Source organism: Mastomys coucha, unplaced genomic scaffold, assembly GCF_008632895.1.
Source record: "Mastomys coucha isolate ucsf_1 unplaced genomic scaffold, UCSF_Mcou_1 pScaffold22, whole genome shotgun sequence".
NCBI classification, from domain to species: Eukaryota; Metazoa; Chordata; class Mammalia; order Rodentia; family Muridae; genus Mastomys; species Mastomys coucha.
The window spans coordinates 139,592,415-139,615,972 of NW_022196905.1; the positions used below are offsets into that span (position 1 = coordinate 139,592,415).

Here is a 23,558-nt window from a genome sequence, read left to right on the forward strand (position 1 = left end):
AAAAAAAAAAAAAAAAAAAAGAATAGATGTTAACTGACCTCACTCAAATACCCCAAGGGAAAAACAGATGCCCAGTTCTCACCAACAGAATCCTTCATTGTGGGTCAGCCATTTTCTCAATTATCTTTGTTTCTTGAGACAAGGTCTTTCTCTACAGCCCTGGCTGTCCTGGAATATGTAGACCAGACTGATCTTGAACTCATCTTGAACTCAGATATCTTCTTGCCTTTGCCTTCTGAGAACTGGGATTAAAAGTATGTGCACAGAGCCTGCAAAGTTGTTTTCTGACCTCTATACTATCCCAGTGGCTCCTCTGCTCGTACACATGCATACACACAGACAGACAGACAGACAGACACACTCATGTGCCACCATGCCTTTTTTTTTTTTTTAACAGACAGGATCTTATGCAGCCCGAGCAGGACTCAAACTTGCTGCTGTGTGTCATGGATGTCTTTGGCAAACCTGATCCTGCTACATTCCATGTGCTGGAATTACAGGCTTCATGTGGTGCTAAGGATGGAACCCAGGACTTTGTGCCTGCTGGGCAAGCACTCCACCAACTGAGCTGTAACTCTACTACTCCACCCTCCTCCACCCACCCCACAGTATCTTTCTTGAACTGAATCATCTTTTTGTTGGTTTGGGTTTTTGAGACAGGGTATTGCTATACAGTACCGGCTAGCCTTAAACTTATGGCAATCCTCTTGCTTCAGCTTTCCAACTGCTAGGGTGACAGGCGTACAGTACCACTCCCAGCTAGCTAAGTGTATGAAACTCTTTAGTCTTTTGTTCAAAGGTCTCTTCACACTAACCCTCTACTTAAATAAGACTGCAAACTTCAAGCTGGGTATGATGGCCATGTGCCTTTAATCCCAGCATTTAGGAGGCAGAAGCAGGGAGACTTTTTGAGTTCTAGGCAAGCCTGATCAACCTATCAAGTTTTAGGATAGCCACAGCTATTCAGGGAGACCTTGTCTTTTTAAAAAACAAACAAGCAAACGTGGTGGTGGCAGACACGACACACATCTTCAATCCCAGCAATTGGGGTGGTAGAGGAGGCAGAGGCAGGCAGAGTTCAAAATCAAGGATAGCCAGGGCTGTAGAGAAACCGGGTGTGTGTGTGTGTGTTTCAAAACTATTTTTTTCAACCTTTTTTGTTTGCTTTTCGAGACAGGGTTTCTCTGTGTATCCCTGGCTGTCCTGGAACTCACTCTGTAGACCAGGCTGGCCTCGAACTCAGAAATCCACCTGCCTCTGCCTCCCAAGTGCTGGGATTAAAGGCGTGCGCCACCACTGCCTGGCTGTGCAACCTTTTTTTTTCTTTTTTTCTTTTTTTTTTTGAAGGAAGGCCCAGGCTGGCCCTACCTCAGAACAATTGTGCTTCTTCAGCCTCTTGAGCAGTGTCATCGATGCTCTTCCCGTTGTCTCTTCTAAAAGCACTGTGTTCACTAACCATCTCCTATCATTTTACAGATAAAATAGCATCTAATGCCCCAGGTGGCACTGGTGTACACCTATGGCCCAGCACTGGGGAGGCAGAAGCAGGTGGATCTACAGATGAGTTCCAGGTCAGCCAGAGCTACACAAAGAAATCCTATTTTGCAAAGCCAAGTACCAATCCAAATCAAAAAGGCCCAGCTTCTTCACACTCTTGTTTTTAGACACCCCACCGCTTCCCCTTTCCAGGCTGAGATAAAGAACACAGCAACAAGCTAAATATGGTGGCATAGGCCTGTATCCTAGCACTAAAGAGAGAGGCTAGTACAGAACAACTGTGACTGCAAGTTCATGCCCAATATGGGCTACATGGAGAAACCCTGTCTCAAAAGGAGGAGGTGGATAACCGAGAAATGGCTAGCCTGGCTACTGGACTTCCTCGAAGTTGTCCTCTAACCTGGACAAAGGTTCTAGTATTCCCATGACCATATCTAGACACATGATACACATAATAACAAAAACAATAATAATATGTAATCCCAACAGTGCACAATGAATGAGTGAGTGTAGAGATTTACTCGGAAATGTTAAGGGAACATCTGCTTGTCTATCACAAGGACATCTCTGAAAGGTAATCTCATTTATCATGAGATCCGCTAACCTAGGTCTGAATCCCAGCGAGGCTCTCTCAGGACTGGTGACCTTGAAGAGGTCACTCCACCTCAGTAGGCACATGCAGCCGACGCGTACGTAACATAATGTACTGTCGGGAACCATTCTAGGCACTCGCTGGTCCTGGACCTTAATCTGAACCTCATCTCCAGGAAGGACAAGCGCTGCTAGGTGTAAATGTTCAAGTGACCCTGCCTATGTCTGTTGCGCAGAAGGAAAAAGCAGCAGCTTAGCCCTCAGCGGTCAGCCAAATGGTTCCCGGTAACTCATGGGTAGGCCTGCAAAAGCCTCTCCACGCTGACTGGGTTTTCCACCGCCAGGCCAGACGATGCACAGCAGAAATCCGCTGCAGAGTGTACGGAGGAGGGCGGACAACACAGGACCTTATGGTAAGTGTCCAGCGCGCTTCCGGGGAGGCCGCAGTGAAGTTCCTGGGTGAAGAGCAAAAGTTCCCGCGGCCCACTGTGGCCCTGGAGCCTGTGCCCAAATCGGGCTTCCAACCCCACGGCCAGGCAAGGGCCGAGTACTCACCGAGCGACGCCATCTTGAAGTTCTGGTGTCCGCGGAAATCCAGCCGCGCGCAAAGGCTGCTGGGAAGGGCGCACTCACCCCTGTTGACGCTGGAAGCAAAGACTCATGGGAAGTAGATCGCTACTTGGGTGGATCAATTTGGAACCTATCCCAGGTGGAAGAAAAGGACAAAAGCGAAAAGGAACTTCTGACTTTTTGTCTTCTGTTTTTTGGATCTGTTTTGAGAAATGAGAGGAGTAAAGGTTAGGGGTGTGGCTCAGGCTCGGAGTGCTTAAGGCTCTAGTTCCATTCCCAATGCTGAAAAGAAAGAAGAAAAGCAGAGAAGCCTTGAATACGGGAACATTTTTTTTAACCCTCCCCAATTCCTTTTACCTGCTATTCATTGTGCTCTGACCCCAAATCCTTCTAAAGTTCCATACCAGATGCTTAAATAGTCTCCATGATGATTGCAAACACACCTCCACAGCTGACAACTGCTTAAACGGATCTTTTCTAAAGTTTGCAAAGGTAGTTTTTTTGACCCAAAATCAAAAGTTTTAAATTTAAGCCATGTTAGCGCCAAAGTCAGGCTACTATATAGCTACAGGCATTATCTTGCCACTAATTCCCAACGTTGGGTCTGAAATACGGCAAGACTGTATGCAATAACGGAGTCAGTCTAGCCTGGAAATCAGTATGTGTTCTGTGTTGGCCTCAAACTTTCAGCACTGGTTACTCATGTATCGCAATTACATGTGTGCACCGCCTGTATAAACTGACATGACCACTCCATGGTATAATTAAGGTGAAGGGGTTTTTTAAAATTATTTTTTATGAGCCAGGCAGTGGTGGCGCATGCCTTTAATCCCAGCACTTGGGAGGCAGAGGCAGGCGGATTTCTGAGTTCAAGGCCAGCCTGGTCTACAGAGTGAGTTCCAGGGCAGCCAAGGCTATACAGAGAAACCCTGTCTCGAAAAAACAAAACAAAAAACAAAATTATGTATATAAGTGTTTTGCCTACATGTATGTCCTTGTACCACAGGCATGCAGAGCCCACTGAGGTCAAAAGAGGGTATTAGAGTCCCCTGGAGCTGATGTTAGAGAAAGTTGTGAACTCCTATGTGAGTTGTGGGAATCAAACCTGGGTCTTCTGGAAGAGCAACAAGTGCTCTTAACTGATGAGCCATCTCTCCAGTTCCCATAAGGGGAGAGGATGGTTATTGTAGATATGAGAGAGAGAGAAAGAGAGAGAGAGAGAGAGAGAGAGAGAGAGAGAGAGAGAGAGAGAGAGAGAGAGAGAGAGAGAACAGCCAGAGGCATCTGGAAGAGTCCAGAGCAGAGAGGGAAGTAGACTGAACTGCCTGGTCATGGTAAGGGCAATCTAAGAATGAGAGAATGGGGGTGGGAGGTGTGGGTGAGACTAGCAGTGTTATAAGGAGAATTACTAGCTGTAGGAAGGGAAGCCCAGGAGCTGAAGGGAGAAGCATAGAGAAGATGAAAAGCCAACATGCTATAACATAGACTTTGACATGTGTAACAGGTATTTGTGATATTGAGAGACTGGAGATCAGCATGCATTTTGATATGCTGGTAAAAGCCACAGATAGCCATACAGCCCTTCTGACAAAGGTAAGGAAAATGGCTCCTTTTGACAGAGGAGAACTAGGCCTCACAAATTCCTGAGGAATGCTGGCTTCTATCTAACCATAAAAATCCTCCTATAGTCCTGGTTGAGCACATTTCTGGATATTTGGCCTGCTTTTTAGAGTTTGGTGGGAAAGCATTAGAGAAAAGCGAATTGTTCCAAGCAAAAGGAACTGCAGTATGCAAAATTTACATGGGGGCAGGAGGTAGGGCACTCTAACCGTTAGTATAGAAGGTTAGTATAGAAGGAGGCAGGAGGTAGGGCACTCTAACCGCTAGTGTAGAAGGAGGCTGTAGTCAAACAGTTCTACTGAAACAAGGGGTCAGAAGACTTCTGAAAAGCGTAGACTGTTCAGTTACCATTTTCCTGAATCGGCTGGGTGGTCCTACATGGGTTATCACCTTAGTGTCTTAAATGATTCTATCTTGGAGCAAAGATCTACACCAGCCCAACACTTTTTTTTTTTTTTTTTCCGAGACAGGGTTTCACTGTGTAACCCTGGCTGTCCTGAAACTCACTCTGTAGACCAGGCTGGCCTCGAACTCAGAAATCCACCTGTCTCTGCCTCCCAAGTGCTGGGATTAAAGGTGTATGCCACCACTGCCCGGCATCCCAACACTTCTTATGTCAAGTTCCCAAGTGCTAGAATTACAGGTGTTTACCACCAAACCCTGATCCTCCTGTATTTAGAGTTGAGTGTAGAGCCAGTATCAGGGGTTCAGCTCTGAATATTTTTGACTTTCAAGATCTTAATGAACAAGAGAAGGGGACAGTGGTATCACAGGTCTTTGATCCTAGCTCTTGAGAGGCAGAGGCAGGTGGATCGCTGTTCAAGATCAGCCTGTTCTACAGAATGAGTTCCAGGCCAGCCAGGGCTACACAAAGAAACTCTGTCTTGGGGCACAGGGGAAGCAAAAGAGGAGTCTCATTCAAGGGTCCCATTTATCTACTGCTTTGTGTTCATAGAAAGGATGAATCCATTATGCTTAGAGTTGTTGCTAACACAATTATAGGCCACCTTCTGGCCACTTGCATGTTTAGTCTCATGGGAAAGCTGGATAGAGTGGCACACTGCAATATTTCCAGGACTTGAGAGCCTTAGGTAGGAGGATCACTGTGAGTTTGAAACCAGCCTGGGCTAAAGAGACTTTGTCTGAAACAAAAAGAACAAAAAGTCACAAAACAATTTTCATTGTTTTGTTGAAATGGTAGAATTGGCTAGGCAGTGGTGGTACATGCCTTTAATCCCAGCACTTGGGAGGCAGAGGCAGGTAGTTTTCTGAGTTCTAGGCCAGCCTGGTCTACAGATTAAGTTCCAGGACAGCCAGGGCTACACAGAGAAACCCTGTCTCACCCCTCCCCACCCCCAAATCATTGGACCTAGGGCCTTGTGCATGGGAGGCAAAGGTTCAAGCACTGAGCTATGAAGCTCTCATGAGCATTTCTATAGGTCCTAGAAGGCTCAGAGGCCACTGCATTATCTTGGTGCACACAGTGAAATCTTTTAGCCTTAGGGACTACTCCAATAATAAAGCTTCAAAGCCAAGTGGAATCATGTCCCAGGTCCTGGGACATTTTAAAAAATATTTAGTTTGGGGGTAAGGCATGCATGTGACATAGCATGTATGAGGTTAGAGGAGTCCTTTACCATGTTGGTCCCGGGGATGGAATTCAGGTTGTCTTGACTTGGTGGCAAACATCATTATCCACTGAACCATCTCCTTAACTCTGACACCATAGGATTCAAATGCTTCTGTCCTCAGTCCTTTCCTTTTGAAGACCCAAGAATGTCCTCCTGGACCACTTCTTTGTCTCATGAGAAGCCTCAGAAAAAGATTATAGTTATAGATACGTATAGTGATGTGTTGCTGGGGCTCAAACTCGGGTTCTCTGCAAGAGTGGTATTTGTCATCTTAACTGCTGAGCCATCACTCCTGCCCTTTAACCCTTATCATTAAATATCTCAAACAAGGCCTCAATCATCTTTTGGAAAGCTCCCTAAATTTCTTCTTCGGTGCTGTTTTTTTTATATATATAACTTGAAGACATTATTGGGCCAGTGAGATGTCTCAGGGGGCAAAGACATTGTTACCAAGCCTAATGGCCTGAGGTCATCCCTGGAATCTATAAGTTGTTAGAAGAGAACCAACTCCTTCAAGTTGTCCTGTGGCTTCCACATACACACTATAGTGTGTATGTATCTCCAATAAATAAATGCAAAAAAGTTATTATTGTGTGACTGTATGCTTGCTGTATATATGAATGTACATGTGTAGAGATCAGAGGCCAACTCTGAGGAGTTAGTTTCTTTTGTCTTTTACGTGGGCTGCAAGGATCAAAGTCAGGTTGCCAGGTTTTCATGGCAAGTACCTTTACTTGCTGGGCCCTCTTGCCCCATGAAAATCTCAGAGTTTCTCTATATAGACCTGGCTGTCCTGGAATTCCCTTTGTAGACCAAGCTGACCTTCCTGACTTGGCCTCCTGAGTACAGGGACTAAAGGTGTGTGCCACAGTGTCTGGCTCAAGGAAATTCTTTATAAAAGCATGTATTAGGGCTGGAGGGATAGCTCAGAGGTTAAGAGCACTGACTGTTCTGAAGGCCCTGAGTTCAAATCCCAGCAACCACATGGTAGCTCAACCATCCGTAATGAGATCTGATCCCCTCTTCTGGGGTGTTTGAAGACAGCTACAGTGTACTTTCATATAATAAATAAATCTTTCTAAAAAGAAAAGCATGTATTAAGGTTCAAATCAAACTGAGCAGTGATGATGCATGCCTTTAATCTCAGCATTCAGGAGTCACATCTCCAAGTTCTAGGCCTGGTCTACACAGTGTTCTAAGACAGCCAGAGCAACATAATGAGATCCTGTCTCAAAAACCAACCAAACAGAAAGAGTCAAATGAGACCTACTGTTTTGTGTGTGAGGCCTAAGGAAATCTCTCTGTGAGTGACTGAGATATCTCAAACGACAATGTACCTTCTAGACAAAGAAACAACTGAACAATCACAACAAGAGTCATGTTGGGCAAGGTGGTAGGTACCTTTAATCTCGACATACAGGAGGTAAAGCCAGAGGCAGGTTGATCTCGAGTTTGTGGCCATCCTGGTCTACATAGGTACTGCTAGATAGCCAGGACAATACAGTGAGACCTTTTCTTAATAGTAGCAACAGCAAAAACCATATGAGTCATGCAGAGACATATGAAAAGCTAGGAGACTGAATTTTGATGGATTCTTTGGTGTCGGACAAGGTGTGTACTCTGTCTAAATCTTTCACCACATTGAAAACATTTATAAGGTTTTTCTCCTGTGTGAGTTCTCTGGTGTTTAATGAGGGTGGCACTCTGACTGAATCTTCTCCCACAAACAACACACACATAGGGCTTCTCTCCTGTATGGATTCTCTGGTGCTTAAAGAGGTCTGATCGCTGTTTGAAGCTCTTTCCACAGTCTTCACACTTGTATGGTCTCTCCCCTTTATGTAGTCTCTGATGTCTAAATAGGCTGGAAATATGAAAGATCTCCCCACATTCCTCACATTTATAGTACTTCTCGCTGGCATGGGTTCTCTGATGCCGACTCAGATGTGAGCTCTGCCTGAAGCATTCCCCGCATTCTGGGCATGCGTATGGCTTCTCGCCTGTGTGTGTCCGCTGGTGTTTAACGAGGGCAGCACTCTGACTGAAGCTTTTCCCACATTCTTGGCACTGATAGGGTTTCTCACCTGTGTGGGTCCTCTGGTGTTTGAAGAGGTCTGAGCGCTGTCTGAATCTCTTCTCGCAGCTATCGCATTTATAAGGTTTGTCTTCCTGGAACTGCCTCTGGGTCTCAAGAAGCCCCAAGGCACTGTCTGCAAAGCTGTGAGGCTTCACTGTATGGCCTTTCACATGGAAGCCTTGTTTGTGGTCGTCCCCACATTCACCGTTGGTACCCAGCCCCTCTGCTGTCTGGATGTGCTGACCAAGGACAGAGCTGCCACTGTTCTCAAATTCATTATTTTCATCTTTGGACACACCAATGAGATGCGGGATGGTAGTGCATCCTTGCTCTTCAGGAGAACTCTGGAGCTGCAGCAATACAGCAGCTTTTGGCAGCTTTTCTTCCCGGTCCTCACAGGCATCACCACATTTGGGAAATGCTGGGACCTTTCCCTGGGACACTTGTAGCCATGCCTGTGGCTCTGCCTCCTTTAAAATTTCTTGCTTTAGAATCACGTCTGTGTTCACAGCTCTAGTTTCCAAGCCTGAAAAATGAAAATAAAAGCTGCTATTATCTCACCACCGTGTGACAGTGAAATAGAAAATGCTGGTGAGGGAAGTGCCTCTAACAGGCTTCTAGGTGTTCTCCACCACACTCTTTATGTGGAACTGATCCCATCAGGGGTGTGCCCTTTGTCTGTACAAGCAAAAAGCTTTCCTTCTGTACTTGTGCCTACAGCTACCAAGGCATTCTTCCCTGGTCCTATTGCACAGAGGTAGACACAGAAAGGATGCCAGAACAGGCTGACAGCCTTCATCCCATGAATGTGGGCTGGGTTAATATGACAAAGCCTCCCCAGATAAGCTATAATGGGCACAGCTGGTAATGACAACACATGAAGGCAGGGTTCCAATGCCAGTTCAGCCTACCATTGGGTGAAAGTGCGTACAAATTGCCCTCTGACCTCTACATATACACCTTTACTATAAGTATTTTCACCCACACAAACTCATACAGATGGGGAGGGGCACATGAGATCCCACCTCTAACTGAGAGACTATGGGTTATTAATCACTGCTGAGGGAGCCAGAGTGATTTTTCTTCAAGGATGTAGCCATTGTCAAGTTGCCTGTGCTTTGAGAAACTACCCGCCACTCCTGCACATGCAACCCTAATTAAAACAAAACACCACAAACTGGAATGTAGGAGGGGACATTTGGGGAAGAAGGGTTCCAGAGGGAAGGGATAAGGGAGGGATGGGGGTCGATTCTAATCAAAGTACATCATATATATATGACTAAAGAACAACTAAAATTTTATTAAAGACCAGGTATAGTGGCACACATCCTGAATGCCAGCACTCTGAGGGCCAAGGCAGGCAGATCTCTAAGTCCAAACAGCCTGAGCTACATAGTAACTTCCAGACCAGCAGAGTTACAGTGAGATCCTGTCTCAAAAACACAACAAAAATTATTAGAAACAAACACATGTATACAAAATAAAATAGAGAACAGAAAAACCCAGCCTAAGTCACAGGAGAAATTCTAAGGCTCTTAACCGATGTTTGTGAATGGCAAACTAGCTCACAGATCATAGAGAACTTAGCTAGCGATCCTGATAGCAAAAACTGTCAACCCGACACAGCCACCAAAGGAAAGCTGTGGCTGAGGCATCCCTAAATCAGGCTGGCCTGTGGGCTCTCTGTGGGGGGTGACTTTGGTGTGAACATACAAACCCATTGTGGGAGGTACCATCCCTAAGTAGGAAGGTCCTGCACTGCGTAAGACAGCTGGCTGATGGGGCTGCAGAGACCACTCACTGGGTAAAAGCACCTAGATCAAGCCTAACAGCTTAAGTTTGATGATCCTCAGGATACAACCTAATAGGAGAAAACTTCTTCTCCACATGCGCACGCACACACATACACACACACACACACACACACACACACACACACACACACGCAAGACAAATAAGATTAAAGATGAAAAGATTAAAAAAAAACCAAGCTGGGCATTGGTGGCACACTCCTTTAATCCCAGCACTTGGGAGGCAGATGCAGGCGAATTTCCGAGTTCAAGGCCAGCCTGGTCTACAGAGTGAGTTCCAAGACAGCCAGGGCTACATGGAGAAACCCTGTCTTGAAAAAACAAACAAAAAAACAAAAAACAAAAAACAAAAAAACCAACAAAACCCAAAACAAGCTGTTGTTTAAAAAAAGAATGCTAGCTAAGGCTAAGCCAGTCTGCAACAGTGTCCTTCATGGTTCCTACTGTTCTTCCTTATGATGCTGTGAGAACCAGCAAGCAGGCCTGCTTTCATGTTCCTGACTTGACTTGTCTCAGTGATGGACTATGACCTTTTCCTCCCCTAAGCTGCTTTTGGTCATAATGTTTTGTCTCAGCGACTGGGAGGAAACTAGAGCAGCTTCCCTACACAAGCTACACATGAGACAACACTCATCAGAGAACAGCACTTACCAGGCACAACTGTGCTCCCAGCGTCCTTTGTGCTCTCTCTGCAGAAACCCTTCCGAGCTACAGCTAGCTGCTCCCATTCTTCCCAGGTCAGAGATTCAGCCACATCCTTGAAGCTCACAAAGCCCTAGAACAGCATAAGATCTCCATTTAGTACTTGATATCACTGCAAACACTACCACTAGTCTAAGGGGAAGCCAGACTCTAGAGTAGAAGGAGCTAGTGTGAAAGCCAAGTAACAAACTATAGATGCTGTGTGAACTAGGTACCAAAGGGACCTGCTACTGACAATCTTCATTGTCAACCTGGCTGGATTTAGAATCACCCAAAAGTAAGCTTCCAGACTAACCTGTTTGAGCATTTCCAGACAGCTTTGACTGTGGAGGGAAGGTCAACCCTGGGTAGGCTGATGCATTGGACTGGATGAACAGAAAGAAGGTGTCAAGGGAACACTAGCATCCAACTCCTTCTGACTGCTAACCTTGAAGCAAGGTGGCCCCCTGCCATGCCTTCCTGACCTCAGACTGTAGCTCTTCTTCAATAAGCCCTTCCCTCAAGTTGCTCTAGTCACAGCAGTGATAAGAGTTGACATTCTCTGTACAAGTTGGGTCTGCCTCTTCCTCCCAGCCCCATGCTCCCAGAAATAAGACTCAGACCCAAAATATATTTACAAACACCTTGGCCAAATAGCTAGGCTCTTCTCTGACTAGCTCATAACTTAAATTAGCCCATTTATTCTAATGTGTATTCTACCACGAGGTTGGTTACCTGTGCTGAGGTACTATGTGTCCATCTTGTCAAATCTTCCCAAGGAAATCTCTCACAACTGGCATTATCTCAGAATCTTTTCTGCCTCCCAAATGTCTCACCTCCTATTTCCAGACTAAGCTATAGGCCACCAGTTTTATTATTGACAGATGCCACATCCATACAGACTCAAGATATTCTCTCTTTGATTCTCACTAGAAGGCCACATATAATGTTTTTGTTAGTTGCTTTGGTCTGGTTTGGGGTTTTTTGTTTGTTTGTTTGTTTGTTTTTTTGTTTTTGTTTTTTTTTGAGACAGGGTTTCTCTGTGTAGTCCTGGCTGTCCTGGAACTCACTCTGTAGACCAGGCTGGCCTTGAACTCGGAGATCCACCTGCTTTTGCCTCCCCCGTGCTGGGATTAAAGGCATGCGCTACCACATCCTAGCTCCTCTTATAACCTTGAAAAGACTTTCTGTGGATCATCTATGACAATGTGGGGAAGACATGAGTAAAATATTTGAGTTCTATCACTGTAACTTATCAAAATGGAAATCTGAACTGGAATGTGGCTCAGCTTAAGACCACTGACTGGTCTGGCATGCACAAAGCTGAACTCAACCCCCAGCACCACACAAACTAGATGTGCCAGCAAACACTTATAATCCCAGAACTCAGTAAGTGGAGGCAGGACGATCAGAAATTCTAGGGTCATACTCTTCTCTCTACATAGTGGGTTGTTCTAGGCCAGCCTGGGCTACATAAGAACCTGATTCAGTTGGGGGTGGGGAGAGACATCCTAGGTGGAAGATGCAGAGGAGTGTCCCTGAGAGCTCTAGCTTGCCCTGACCCCTTTGGGCATCCCCACTGCTTCCTCACTGCCAGGAAGTGAACAGATCTGCTCCAGCACCCTTCTGTAATGGTGTTCTGCTTCACCCCAAGCCCAGGAGCAATGAATTCAGCTGAACATGGACTCAACTTCTGACTTATTAAATCACAGTGAGTCTTCTGTTCCTTAAGCTGTCTTAGGTATCTGTCACAGCGATAAACTAATTTAAACATGGTATGTATACATGTACATGGCTAACACAATGTATAGTTACATTGGCTGAGTTCCCTGTATCTAAAATGCTTGTGAGCCATACTGTTCACAGTTTCAGAATATCTCACAATGCAGTCAGGGATGAAATCAGTGCTCCAGCATTTTTGTAACCTGAGATCCCAAAATCTGAAGTGCTTGAGTGTCTACCTTCAACAACTAAGTACTAGCCCAAATGTCCATAGTGCTGAATGGAAAAACATGGCTAAAATATAAAATGGCATTTTGTGGGTAGGATCTACAGAATATCTTTGTTGTTGTTGTTTGTTGTTTTTGTTTTGTTTGGTTTTTTTTTCAAGGCAGGTTTCTCTGTGTAGCCCTGGCTGTCCTGGAACTCACTCTGTAGACGAGGCTGACCTCAAACTCAGAGATCCACCTGCCTCTGCCTCCCAAGTGCTGGGATCAAAGGCGTGCGCCACCACCGTCCGGCCAGAATATTTTGAGATTAGCTTTTCCTGGGCAAGAGAGATGAATCAGAAGTTAAGAGTGCTTCCTGCTTCTCCAGAAAACTGACCTGCGTTCAGTTCCTAGCACCCACACTAGGCAGCTTACAATGGCCTGTGATCCAGTTCAGGGATGCAATACCCTGTTCTGTGCTCTGTGAGCATTACAACACGTGGCACACATTCATACACATAGTCACACATGTGTACAAAAGTAAAAAGAAATTAGATTTTTCACACTGACAATGATTGTAGACTATATCCTAAAAGGCACATGCCAACTCTGTTTCAATAAGTTAGGAATGGTGATCTACACCTTTAACCCCTGAACTTTGGAGGTGGAATAAGATGGATCTGTGAGTTCAAGGCCAGTCTGGTATATACAATGAGTTCAAGTCAGATAGGTTTTTTTTGTCTCTGCCAAAAAAAAAAAAAAAGCCGGGCAGTGGTGCTGCAAACCTTTAATCCCAGCACTTGGGAAGCACAGGCAGGTGAATTTCTAAAAATCAAAATGTATTAGGAGTAGCTTATTTTTCTAAGGTGACTTCTCATGGACCTAACATATTCAAATATATGGGCCTAAATGGGCCATTCTCATTCAAAGTGTGTGTGTGTGTGTGTGTGTGTGGACAACCAGGCTGTAGTCTCAGAATCATGACTCGGAACGCATGCGCGTGAATGCAGATGCCTAGACCCTGGCATCAGATCCCTGGAAGCTAGAGCTACAATTGGTTGTGGGTCCTGGGGACTGAACTCATTCTCTGGAAGGGTCTTAAACACTAACCATCTCTCTGGTGCCACCTAGAGCCCACTTGAGTCTCACCTGGGGGGAGGCCCGGTCCAGTGCTCTTTGTAGAGTCCGCGCCAAGGCCACAGCCTCCTCCCCGCTTTCAGGGCAGTGGTCCCGCACGTAGGCCTGGAGCTCCTGGGGCAGGATGGTGAGGAACTGCTCCAGCACCAGCAGCTCCATGATCTGCTCTTTGGAGCGCAGCTCGGGCCTCAGCCACCGCCGACAGAGCTCCCAAAGTCGGCTCAGCGCCTCCTCGGGGCCGGCCACTTCCTGGTAGCGCAATTGCCTGAACTGTTTTCGAGAAGTTTCGGGGTTCTGCCAATCTCCGAAACCAGAGGACTCCTGACTCCCCGGAGAGTCCTCCTCCACTTTCACCGTACAAAGCCTAGCACCCAGAGGTGGCGGGGCGACCCCAGAGCCCGCAGCCATTGGAGCCTCTGGACCGTCCAGCTCGAGCTTGTTTTCTAGAAGGGCAAAGTCCAACGACCTTACGGATCTTTTCCGAAACTGAGGCGAAATGGTACCCAAAAATGAGGCCCGAAAAAGGCCACTATGGACACAGCACACCCGCGAACAAGGCCTCTTTAGTTCTCATTTCGCTAGGTGACAGAAAAACAAACCGGGCCGGAAGTGCATCACTAACCCCGCCTCTGGGGATAGGCCTCACCTTTGTAAGGCCTCTCTAAGCGCCTTGGAGGACTACGATGCATCTCTATGGTTCGCATTCTTCATTGCACTAGAGAGGCTGCAGGCCAAGTCCTGATAGATTGGATGGATGGATGGGTGGATGGGTGGATGGATGGGTGGATGGGTGGATGGGTGGATGGATGGATGGATGGATGGATGGATGGATGGACGGACGGATGGAAAAAAATAAATTATGGGCTGGAGAGATGGTTCAGCAGTTAAGGACACAGGCTGCTCTTGTAGAGGATCTGGGTTCAGTTCCTGGCTCCCACAACCTGGTGCAGGCCAAACAGCCACAAATAAAGCAAAACTACATATACCTATTTTAATTATTTAAAAATTGTTTTTGATTCTTCTAGACAGGGTTCCTTTGTATAGTCCTGGCTGTGGATGCTAGCTCTGGGAACTAAATTGGCCTCGAACTCACAGAGATCTGCCTCCCTCTGCCTCCCCAGTGCTGGATTGGAAGGCTTGTGCCACCACAGACAGGCAAAATAAACAAATCTTGTTTAAAAAAAAAAAAAAAGCAGGGGCTGGAGAGATGGCTCAGCAGTTAAGAGCACTGACTGCTCTTCTGAAGGTCCTGAGTTCAAATCCCAGCAACCACATGGTGGCTCACAACAATCTGTAATGGGATCTGATGCCCTCTTCTGGTGTGTCTGAAGACAGCTACAGTGTACTTACATATAACAATAAATAAATCTTAAAAACAAAACAAAAACAAAAAACACCCCAGAGAATCAGAGTTTAGTTCTGACACTGCAGGGGCAAGCACACTTACTCTAATCCCAAGGGATCGGATCTTCTGGCATCCTGTGGCCAGTAGGCATACTTGTGATACACAGACATAATTCAGGCAAAACACTCTACATGTTAAAACAAAACAAAATAAAACAAAACAAAACTTGGGGCTGGCAAGAAGGCTTAGTGGTAAGAGCACTGATTGTTCTTCCAAAGGTCCTGAGTTCAAATCCCAGCAACCACATGGTGGCTCACAACCACCCGTAATGAGATCTGACACCCTCTTCTGGTGTGTCTGAAGACAGCTAGAGTGTACTCACATAAAATAAATAAATCTTAAAAAAAAAAAAAAAAGGCAGACTCCTGAGGTGAAGTGTATGCTGACCTGGATCTCACCCAGGTTAGCATGTAACCAGGGATCCTCCCGCATCAGCCTCTCAGGTACAGCTTGGCTTGAGCTGAGGGTTTTTGAGAAGCCCCAGGTGGGTGTACTGAAGATGGCTTCTTCATGAAGCCCGGAGAGTTTGGAAGTGTGCCAGAGGGCACCATGGAAGATAGCACTGCTAGGTTTGTGTAGTCCAAAATACCCAGAAGATTCTACCCTTAAATTCTACCCACAGGTACCTCTCCATATCAGAGCAAATCAAGGTTACTGTGGTGATGTTGTACAGTTAAGAACCTAAGTATAAACAAATATTGGAAAAATAGCTTCACAGCAGAGCGTACTTATCTATAATAATAAATAAATCTTTGGGCCAGAGTGGTGGGGTTGACCGGAGTGAGCAGAGGTCCGAAATTCAATTCCCAACAATCACATGAGGGCTCACAACCATCTGTACAGCTACAATATACTCATATACATAAAATAAATAAATAAAATCTTTTTTTTTTTGATTTTTCGAGACAGGGTTTCTCTGTATAGCCCTGGCTGTCCTCATTTTGTAGACCAGGCTGGCCTCGAACTCAGAAATCTGCCTGCCTCTGCCTCCCAAGTGCTGGGATTAAAAGGCGTGTGCCACCACCGCCCAGCTAATAAATAAAATCTAAAACAAAAAAACAAAAAAACAAAACAAACAAAAAAAAACTTAAAAGAAAAACCCCATCACTCAGGAGGTAGAGGCAGGAACATCTCTCAATTTGAGGCCAGCCTGGTCTAGAGAGCAAGTTCTAGTGTAGCCAGGATTACAAAAAGAAACCCTGCCTCGGGGCTGGCAAGATGGCTCAGCAGGTAAGAGCACTGACTGCTCTTCTGAAGGTCCTGAGTCAGATCTCAGCAACCACATGGTGGCTCACAACCACCGGTGATAAGATCTGACACCTTCCTCTGGTGCGTCTGAAGACAGCTACATTGAATTACGCTGGAGCGAGCGGGGCCAGAGTGAGTGGGGCCAGCAGAGGTCCTGAGTTCAATTCCCAGCAGCCACACACATGATGGCTCATGGCTCACGGCCATCTGTACAGCTACAGTGTACTTATACACATAAAATAAATAAAAATAAATCTTTTTTTTAAAATTTATTTATTTATTTTATGTGTATGACTACACTGTAGCTATCATATGGCTGCTGGGAATTGAACTCAGGATGGGCCCGCTTGCTCCAGGCCACTCGCTCTGCCCAGCTCACATAATTCACTGTAGCTGTCTTCAGATGCACCAGAAGAGGGTGTCAGATCTCATTACGGGTGGTTGTGAGCCACCATGTGGTTGCTGGGATCCGAACTCAGGACCTTCGGAAGAGCAGTCAGTGCTCTTACCCACTGAGCCATCTCGCCAGCCCCCATAAAAATAAATCTTAAAAAAACAAAAAACAAAAAACAAAAAAAAACAACCCTGCCTCGAAAAACAAACAAAACATTTGAGGTGGCATGTAGTGGCACATACCTTTAATTTCAGAACTCAGACTATAGAGGCTGGTGGATCTCTGTGAGTTCTAGGGAAGCCTAGTCTACATGAGTTCCAGGCCAGCCAGACCTATGTTCAGGAAGGGTGTGTGTGAACAACAAATCTTTAATTCGCTGTATACAGTTCACACAGAGGCCAGAAAGAGGGCATTAGAAACCCTAGAACTAGAATTACTCAAACTTGTGAACCATGGGAGTGATTTAGAGTGAGACGGCCGGCTAGCCAGTCCCAGGTACGCCCCAAAATACAGCTTGCTTCAATCGTGGATTTGAGAGCCCCCAGCGTTGTGACCTTAGTTCTGTAACTAGGTCTTCCTCTGTTTGCAGGGGTTGCAATTCCATAGTTAACAACAGGCTCTTTGATACTGCCAGTATGCGAAGGACTTGGAAAATGATGAAAGCACCTCAAGAGAGGGGTGGACTATTTAAAATGGGATTTACAATTTAGAGTAACAGGATTTAAGCAAAACTCCCTTTCTTCAAAGTGTAGTTTCTTCCCAGCCGCTTGGCCGCCATGCTCTGGGCATATCCTTCAGCTTTTTAGCCGAAACAAAAACAGGCACTTTTCCCCCTCTGCTGCATTTGTTTTGTTTGTTTGCTTTTTTTTTTTTTTTAAAGCTAGTCAAGTGCAGAAGTAAGAGGAAAAAGTATGAACAATCAATTGATATAAACACCTACCTTCGGACTAGACTCTCTAATGCCCTTTAACATTAAAAAATTACCTAATGCCTGGGGTGAAGGGGATTACACAGAGACTTGTGGAAGTCAAAGGACAACTTTTGGATGTCTCAAGTCCAGGGATCAACTCATGTCGTCAAGCTTGGTAGTAAGAGCCTCTATAACGGAGCCAGTCACCTATGCCTCCCCGGCAGCATATTAATAAACCCTGAAGACCGAGAGCCGCAGCCATATTGGCTAGATTGTGTTGCTCGCGCGCGGCTCCTTGGGAGATGTAGTTCCGAGAGCCTCTGGATCTCGCTACTTTAGGTCAGTAAAGAATGTCTTTACGTGTGTTTAGAAAAGCGGCCGAGTAGGTGCAGACCTACTTCAAAACCAGAGTGCTGGGTTAGGTGGGTGAGGCTGTGCTCGACCAATCAGAGGAGAGAGAGTGGACCTGTTTTTGTTTTTGTTTTTGTTTTTTTCCGACCCGCCCACTAAATTCCTACCCAGCTCTATTTTCCTCAGGTTCTTAGAGCCGCTTGCCTGAGGGTGGCTGATTGGTCGGCTCCAGAAGGAGGCGGGCTCAGGAATAGCTCCTCCCTCCTGCTGCGCTGCTAGGACCTCCGGGATTCCTAGAGAGGCTGCGGAAGCGCTCTTGGGGGTGGGATTTATGGCTGAAGCTCGCACTTGGTTACTTCCGGCGATGAACTGTTGGAAAGTGTCGGACGTACCTCTCTCTTGGCTTGTGAGAATTCCATCTTCCAAGCCTGGGCTGCGGGGAGTTTGATCTTTGGGTCCCCGGGACTTAGAGACTGGAGAGGAGCCGGTAGGACTTTGTGTCCACACTGGGGTCCTATCCCTAACCTTGACCCGGCCGGTCTCTGTCTCCGGGTCAGGAGCTGTTTCGAAGAATCCGCGTCCAAATTTCTGAGTATACCCGTGCTTCTCCTAGAACTAATGAAGTCTTCCGTTTATCTGTCAAGCCCTTATGGCTTGAAAGCCAGAACGAGATATGACCATTTTAATGGGTTTTACTCCTATTCTGACTTAAGTTTGGCTTATGATCGAGAGAAGAAACGACTCCGCCTGGAATAATCTTGTCCCGTTATTTATACGAGATGTGGACTTTTTAATTTTAAAAACTGTTTTAAGTTGGGCCTGATGTCACTTTTTAATGGCCTTTTTTTTTTGCGTTATTAAAATCTGGACGTAGTCGCTATTAGTAGTTTTATGGGAGAAGTGATGACTATATCTTGTAGTCTATACCTTAAAGTGAATGACTTTGTTGAGTGATTTTCTTTAGTATAGATGACGTCGTTGCCACCTCTCTTAGCTAATAATAATTCCAGACATACCAGTAAGGTTGTTCACTGCAAAAAGTGCCCTTTAGAAGAGCAGAGAACGAATCGGGTTAGTGTAACGGACAGCCTCTAGAGACTCTTGAGTTGGAATTATAATGACAGAATCCAGGGCAGTTATACACTTAGAGCCTTCCGCTGAGACTTCACAAGAACAAGCAGACCTTCTCATAGTGAAAGTAGAAGAAGAGGACTGTTCCTGGATGCAAGGATACAACCGGCCAGTGCTTGAGACTTTTTACCAGCGCTTCAAGCATTTCCAGTACCATGAAGCAGCAGGACCCCGCGATGCTCTCAGCCAGCTCCGGGTTCTCTGCTGTGAGTGGCTGAGGCCGGAGCTGCACACCAAAGAGCAGATCCTGGAGCTGCTGGTGCTGGAGCAGTTCCTCACCATCCTGCCTGAAGAGTTTCAGGCCTGGGTGAGAGAACATCACCCCGAGAGCGGAGAAGAAGCCGTGGCTGTGATAGAGACTATCCAGAGAGAACTGGAGGAGCGCAGACAACAGGTGCGTTGCAAGAGGAAACGGGGACATGGAGGAAGGATCTGTCATGCAGTCTTAGCCCTCTGGTGCTTCAGTCGTTCAGATTCTGGCTTTGCTGTTGTATTTGAGATAGTCTCACTATGTATCCTTGGGTGCCTTGGATTTCACTATGTAGACTGGAGCTCACAGAGATCCACCTGCTTCTGACCCGCAAGTGCTGGGATGAAAGGCGTGTGCCACTATACCCGACATGTAATGAGTTTTAAAGAATAATGTGTTTCTTCATACTCCTCCCCTTCTTTTTTGAAAGTTAAGCTCATGTTCCCTACTTGTGTTTCTTTTCTTTTTATCCTTCTATTCTATTTATATGAGTACACTGTAGCTGTGTTCATGCATACCAGAAGAGGGCACCAGACTCCATTACAGATGGTTGTGAGCCACCATGTGGTTGCTGGGAATTGAACTCAGGACCTCTGGTAGAGTGGTCGGTGCTCTTAACCACTGAGCCATCTCTGTAGCCCCAGTTAACTCTTTATTTCCTGGATTGTGAGTTTCATGCCTTAGAGGACTTTCTTTTTTTTTTTTTGGTTTTTTTTTTTTTTCGAGACAGGGTTTCTCTGTATAGCCCTGGCTGTCCTGGAACTCACTCTGGAGACCAGGCTGGCCTCGAACTCAGAAATCTGCCTGCCTCTGCCTCCCAAGTGCTGGGATTAAAGGCGTGCGCCACCACCGCCCGGCAAGGACTTTCTTAGCTGCAATTTTTGAAAACCTTTCCTCAGTCCCTTTTTACCTTGCTTTTTGACAGACTGCTTCTTTTAGAATGTGTTTGATGTACTGTCTTTAGTATGGTTCCAGCTAGTTTCCCACTCATAGCTATACCATTGCTCTAGCAACTTAAAAAAAAATTTTAGATTTTTAAAATTATTTATTGTGTATGTATAAGTGTTCTGTCTGTAGGTATGCATGTTCCCATGGAGCCTAGATGAGGACATTAACATCCCTTGAAGCTGGAGTTACAGATGGTTGTGAGTCACCCATGTGGGTGCTGGGAATCGAACTCAGGTCCTCTGCAAGAGCAGCTAGTGCTCTAAACAGCTGAGTTCTTATTTTTTAATTTTAAACTATGTGTTTGCGTGTCTGGATTTGTGCGTGTGAGTGCAGATGTGCCTTTAGCCGGCACTGAGTCCACCGACACATGGAGTGTGGAGTTACAGGTGTTCATGAGCCACCTGATGTGAGTTTTGGGAACTAGCTTGAGTCCTCAGCAAGAGCAGCACGTGCTGTCACATTAACCTGTGAGCCATCTCTCTAACATCTCCCTCCCAGCCGTAGCACAGTTAATTTTAAGGAAATCTTCTCCTCCCCTTAGCTGATTAAAATGCCATCTTTGGGCACACACCTATAATTCCAAGAGAGGCAGGTGGATCTCTGAGAGTTTGAGGCTAGCCTGGTCTACATAGAGAGTTCTAAGTTAGCCAAAGTTATAGAGAGAGACCCTGTCTCAAAAATACAATGATATTTTTATTACTTGTTAAACTTCCACCTGTCTGGAGCATCTGTTGCTGATGTTTGTATTCTAGATTGTTGGTCCTATTGGTTGTTTCTGAATCAGCTTTTACATTTTTTTGAGGTATAAACAATTTTGGCACTTGGTTTGGTTAGTCTCCTTCCCCCTGATTTTTCCTTTCAGGGTTTTCTCTTTACAAACTTAAGAGTTCGAATTGGTGGGGCATGCTCTTAATCCTAGCACTTGGGAAGCTAAGACAGGAGGATTCTGAGAAGGAGAATCCTGTCTAAAATCAAAACAAAGAGCCTATGGGTTTTTCAAGTATTAAGGTTGCTTAAGGATTCTACTTGTCCCTCAGAGCCCCCATATTTAAGTGTAAAATACTGGTCTCCTCATTTCCAGTCTCCAGGTAAGGGATAACTCAGACTTCGAGACCATCCTCAGACTTTCAGTCTGCTTTAGCTTGGGTGGCAGGTGTGTGGGGTGGCAGGTGAGGGGTGGCAGGTGTGGGGTGGCAGGTGAGAGGTGGCAGGTGAGGGGTGGCAGGTGTGGGGTGGCAGGTGTGGGGTAGCCAGACTGCAGCCATCTTGAAAGATCATTAGCAGAAGGAATTATGTTGATCTTTGTCTTTCTTTTCTTTTCTTTTTTTCTTTCATTTTCTCTCATGTATCTCAAGTTAGCCTCAAACTCCCGATCTCCTTCCTGCCTGTCCTCCTTCAGAACACTGAGGCAACAGTTATGCCACTGGGCCTCATTTCCCCAATTTTCCTCCCCTTTGGGGAGGAAGTGGATATTGAACCCAGAGCCTCATATATTAGGCAAGTGTTCTATCACTAAACCGAACTCCAGTCCCCAGACTAGGGGATTCTAAGCATTCACAAGTGCTCTACCAGGAAGCCATATTCCAGCCCCTTTTTATCTTTTGATTTTGAAACAAGGTCTCTTTAAATTCCTGGGCTGGTACTGAATGTCTTGTCCTGCTGCCTCAACTTCAAGGAACTACAGGCTTGTGCCACCAGGCCTGGATAGAATGTTTAAATTTTTTCTTTCTTTCTTTCTTTTTTTTTTTAAATTTATTTATTTTATGTATATGAGTACACTGTAGCTGTCTTCAGACACACCAGAAGAAGGCATTGGATCTTGTTATAGATGACTGTGAGCCACTCTGTGGTTGCTGGGATTTGATCTCAGGACCTCTGGAAGAGTAGTCAGTGCTCTTAACCTCTGAGCCATCTCTCCAGCCCCCTTTATCCTTTATATTTATATTCTTTTCTTTTTTAAGATTTATTTATCTTATATATATATGAGTACACTGTTGCTGTCTTTAGACACATCAGAAAAGGGCAGCAGATCCCATTACAAATGGTTGTGAGCCACCATGTAGTTGCTAGGAATTGAACTCAGGACCTCTGGAAAAGCAGTCAGTGCTCTTAACCACTGAGCCATCTCTTCAACCTCCCTTTATCCTTTTTTAATTGTTTATGTGTGTGTGTGGTGAGTCTGTGTATAGATACCTTTGAAGGCCAGAAAGAGATCAGATGGCCTAGAACCATAGTAAACCACCAGATGTGAGTGCTGGGTCCCCCAGGAGACCCTTCTACACTCTTAACTAGCGAGCCAACTCTGCAGCTCTCAGAAGTATTGAAATGCAAGCTCTTTTGAAACCTAAGGATGTAAGGGAAGGGCAAGAGCAGCAACTTTCTCTGAATGCAGGGTCTTAATGCTTTCTGGAATTTCTAGGAGTAAGCTACACCTTGGAGCAGAGTAATTATATACATCCTAGGTTGAACTGAAGGTCCAGAGCAGTGTGGTAGAGGTTGGTATCATGCTGGACATGAACCCAGTTTAGCTTAGACCTAGCTGTCATCCTCCTGCTTCTGCCCCCTGAATGACAGAATTACAGGCCTGTGAACATAAGCTATCTTAAATCTTAGTTGGACCAGCAGTGACTTCCTGAGTCCCCCAAAATGGCCTTTCCAGCTTCCCTTTTTGTCTTTCTCCTTTACCCACCATCAGCTGCTTAAGGGTCCTGGGTTAGAGCAGACACCCTGATTTTGCCTGAGGGTTTGAGAACTCTTTCTGTGACTGGGTTTCTTCTCTCCCTTTGCCTTTGGATAACTTCTTTTTAAAATTTGTCTCTCTCTCTCTGTGTGTGTGTGTGTGTGTGTGTGTGTGTGTGCACGCGCGCACACACACACACGCAAGCGTATGTGCTGATACCCTCAGAAGCCAAAAGAGGGCATTGGGTTCCCTAGAGTTGGAGTTACAGACAGTTGTGAGCCAGCTAATGTGCGTATTGGGAACAGAACTTGGGTCCTCTGCAAAAGTGCTCTTAGTCACTAAGCTAGCTCCTCTAGCATCTTCTTTTTTTTTTTTTTAATTTGATTTATTTCATGTGTATGCATCCTTTGCCTGCATGTATGTAAGTATGTGTACCACATGTATGCCTGTAGCCCGCAGCAGTCAGAAGAGGGTGTCAGATCTCCTGGAACTGGAGTGACAGATGGTTGTGAGCTACCACATCAGTACTAGGAACCTAACTCTGGACCTCTGGAAGAGCAGCCAATGCTCTTAACCACGGAGTCAACTCTCCAGCCCTTTTTTCACCTCTTTCATGTGTTTATGGAGTGTTCCACTTCCTTAGCCTCTCAGGCTAATGTGGATCTTGTCTGTTCTGTCTTTTTTTTTTTTTTTTTTTT

The 23,558-nt window shown here is 45.6% G+C and overlaps 3 protein-coding genes across 6 annotated transcripts in view; 1 reads left to right on the forward strand and 2 right to left on the reverse strand.

Moving 5' to 3' along the window:
* The window catches only part of Atp5mf (ATP synthase membrane subunit f), a 9,158-nt gene extending 6,406 nt beyond the window's left edge, over positions 1 to 2,752 (reverse strand). The window contains exon 1 of the mRNA XM_031338721.1: positions 2,644 to 2,752. Within this exon, the coding sequence (XP_031194581.1) occupies positions 2,644 to 2,656 (13 nt within the window). The 5' untranslated portion in view covers positions 2,657 to 2,752. The remainder of the gene's footprint in view (positions 1 to 2,643) is intronic.
* Positions 2,753 to 7,285: 4,533 nt separating this feature from the next.
* Znf394 (zinc finger protein 394) lies at positions 7,286 to 14,152 on the reverse strand. Its single transcript, XM_031338723.1, has 3 exons — positions 13,556 to 14,152; positions 10,449 to 10,572; positions 7,286 to 8,512 (listed from the first exon to the last, which is right to left on the reverse strand). The coding sequence occupies exons 1-3, from the start codon at positions 13,949 to 13,951 to the stop codon at positions 7,479 to 7,481; spliced, it is 1,554 nt and encodes a 517-aa protein (XP_031194583.1). The 5' UTR covers positions 13,952 to 14,152; the 3' UTR covers positions 7,286 to 7,478.
* A 3,990-nt stretch (positions 14,153 to 18,142) lies between these two features.
* Positions 18,143 to 23,558, forward strand: part of Zkscan5 (zinc finger with KRAB and SCAN domains 5) — a 20,867-nt gene continuing 15,451 nt past the window's right edge. For 2 of the 4 annotated variants that reach the window (XM_031338727.1, XM_031338725.1), the window contains exon 1: positions 18,145 to 19,376. Coding sequence is in view for 2 of the 4 variants with exons in the window: in XM_031338725.1 (XP_031194585.1) it covers positions 18,969 to 19,376 (408 nt within the window). In the remaining 2 variants the exon portion in view is untranslated. Of the gene's footprint in view, positions 19,377 to 23,558 lie in introns of all 4 variants that reach the window. The other 2 variants (XM_031338724.1, XM_031338726.1) reach the window with 2 other exon arrangements.

Bases quoted from the DNA above. Each gene is read 5' to 3' on its own strand.
- Znf394 (XM_031338723.1), bottom strand. From the start codon at position 13,951: ATGGCTGCGGGCTCTGGGGTCGCCCCGCCACCTCTGGGTGCTAGGCTT. The intron at 10,573-13,555 runs GTGAGACTCAAG...ATGCTGTTCTAG, and splicing joins TGGACCGGGCCTCCCCCCAG to GGCTTTGTGAGCTTCAAGGA. The intron at 8,513-10,448 runs GTAAGTGCTGTT...TTCATTTTTCAG, and splicing joins TGGGAGCACAGTTGTGCCTG to GCTTGGAAACTAGAGCTGTG.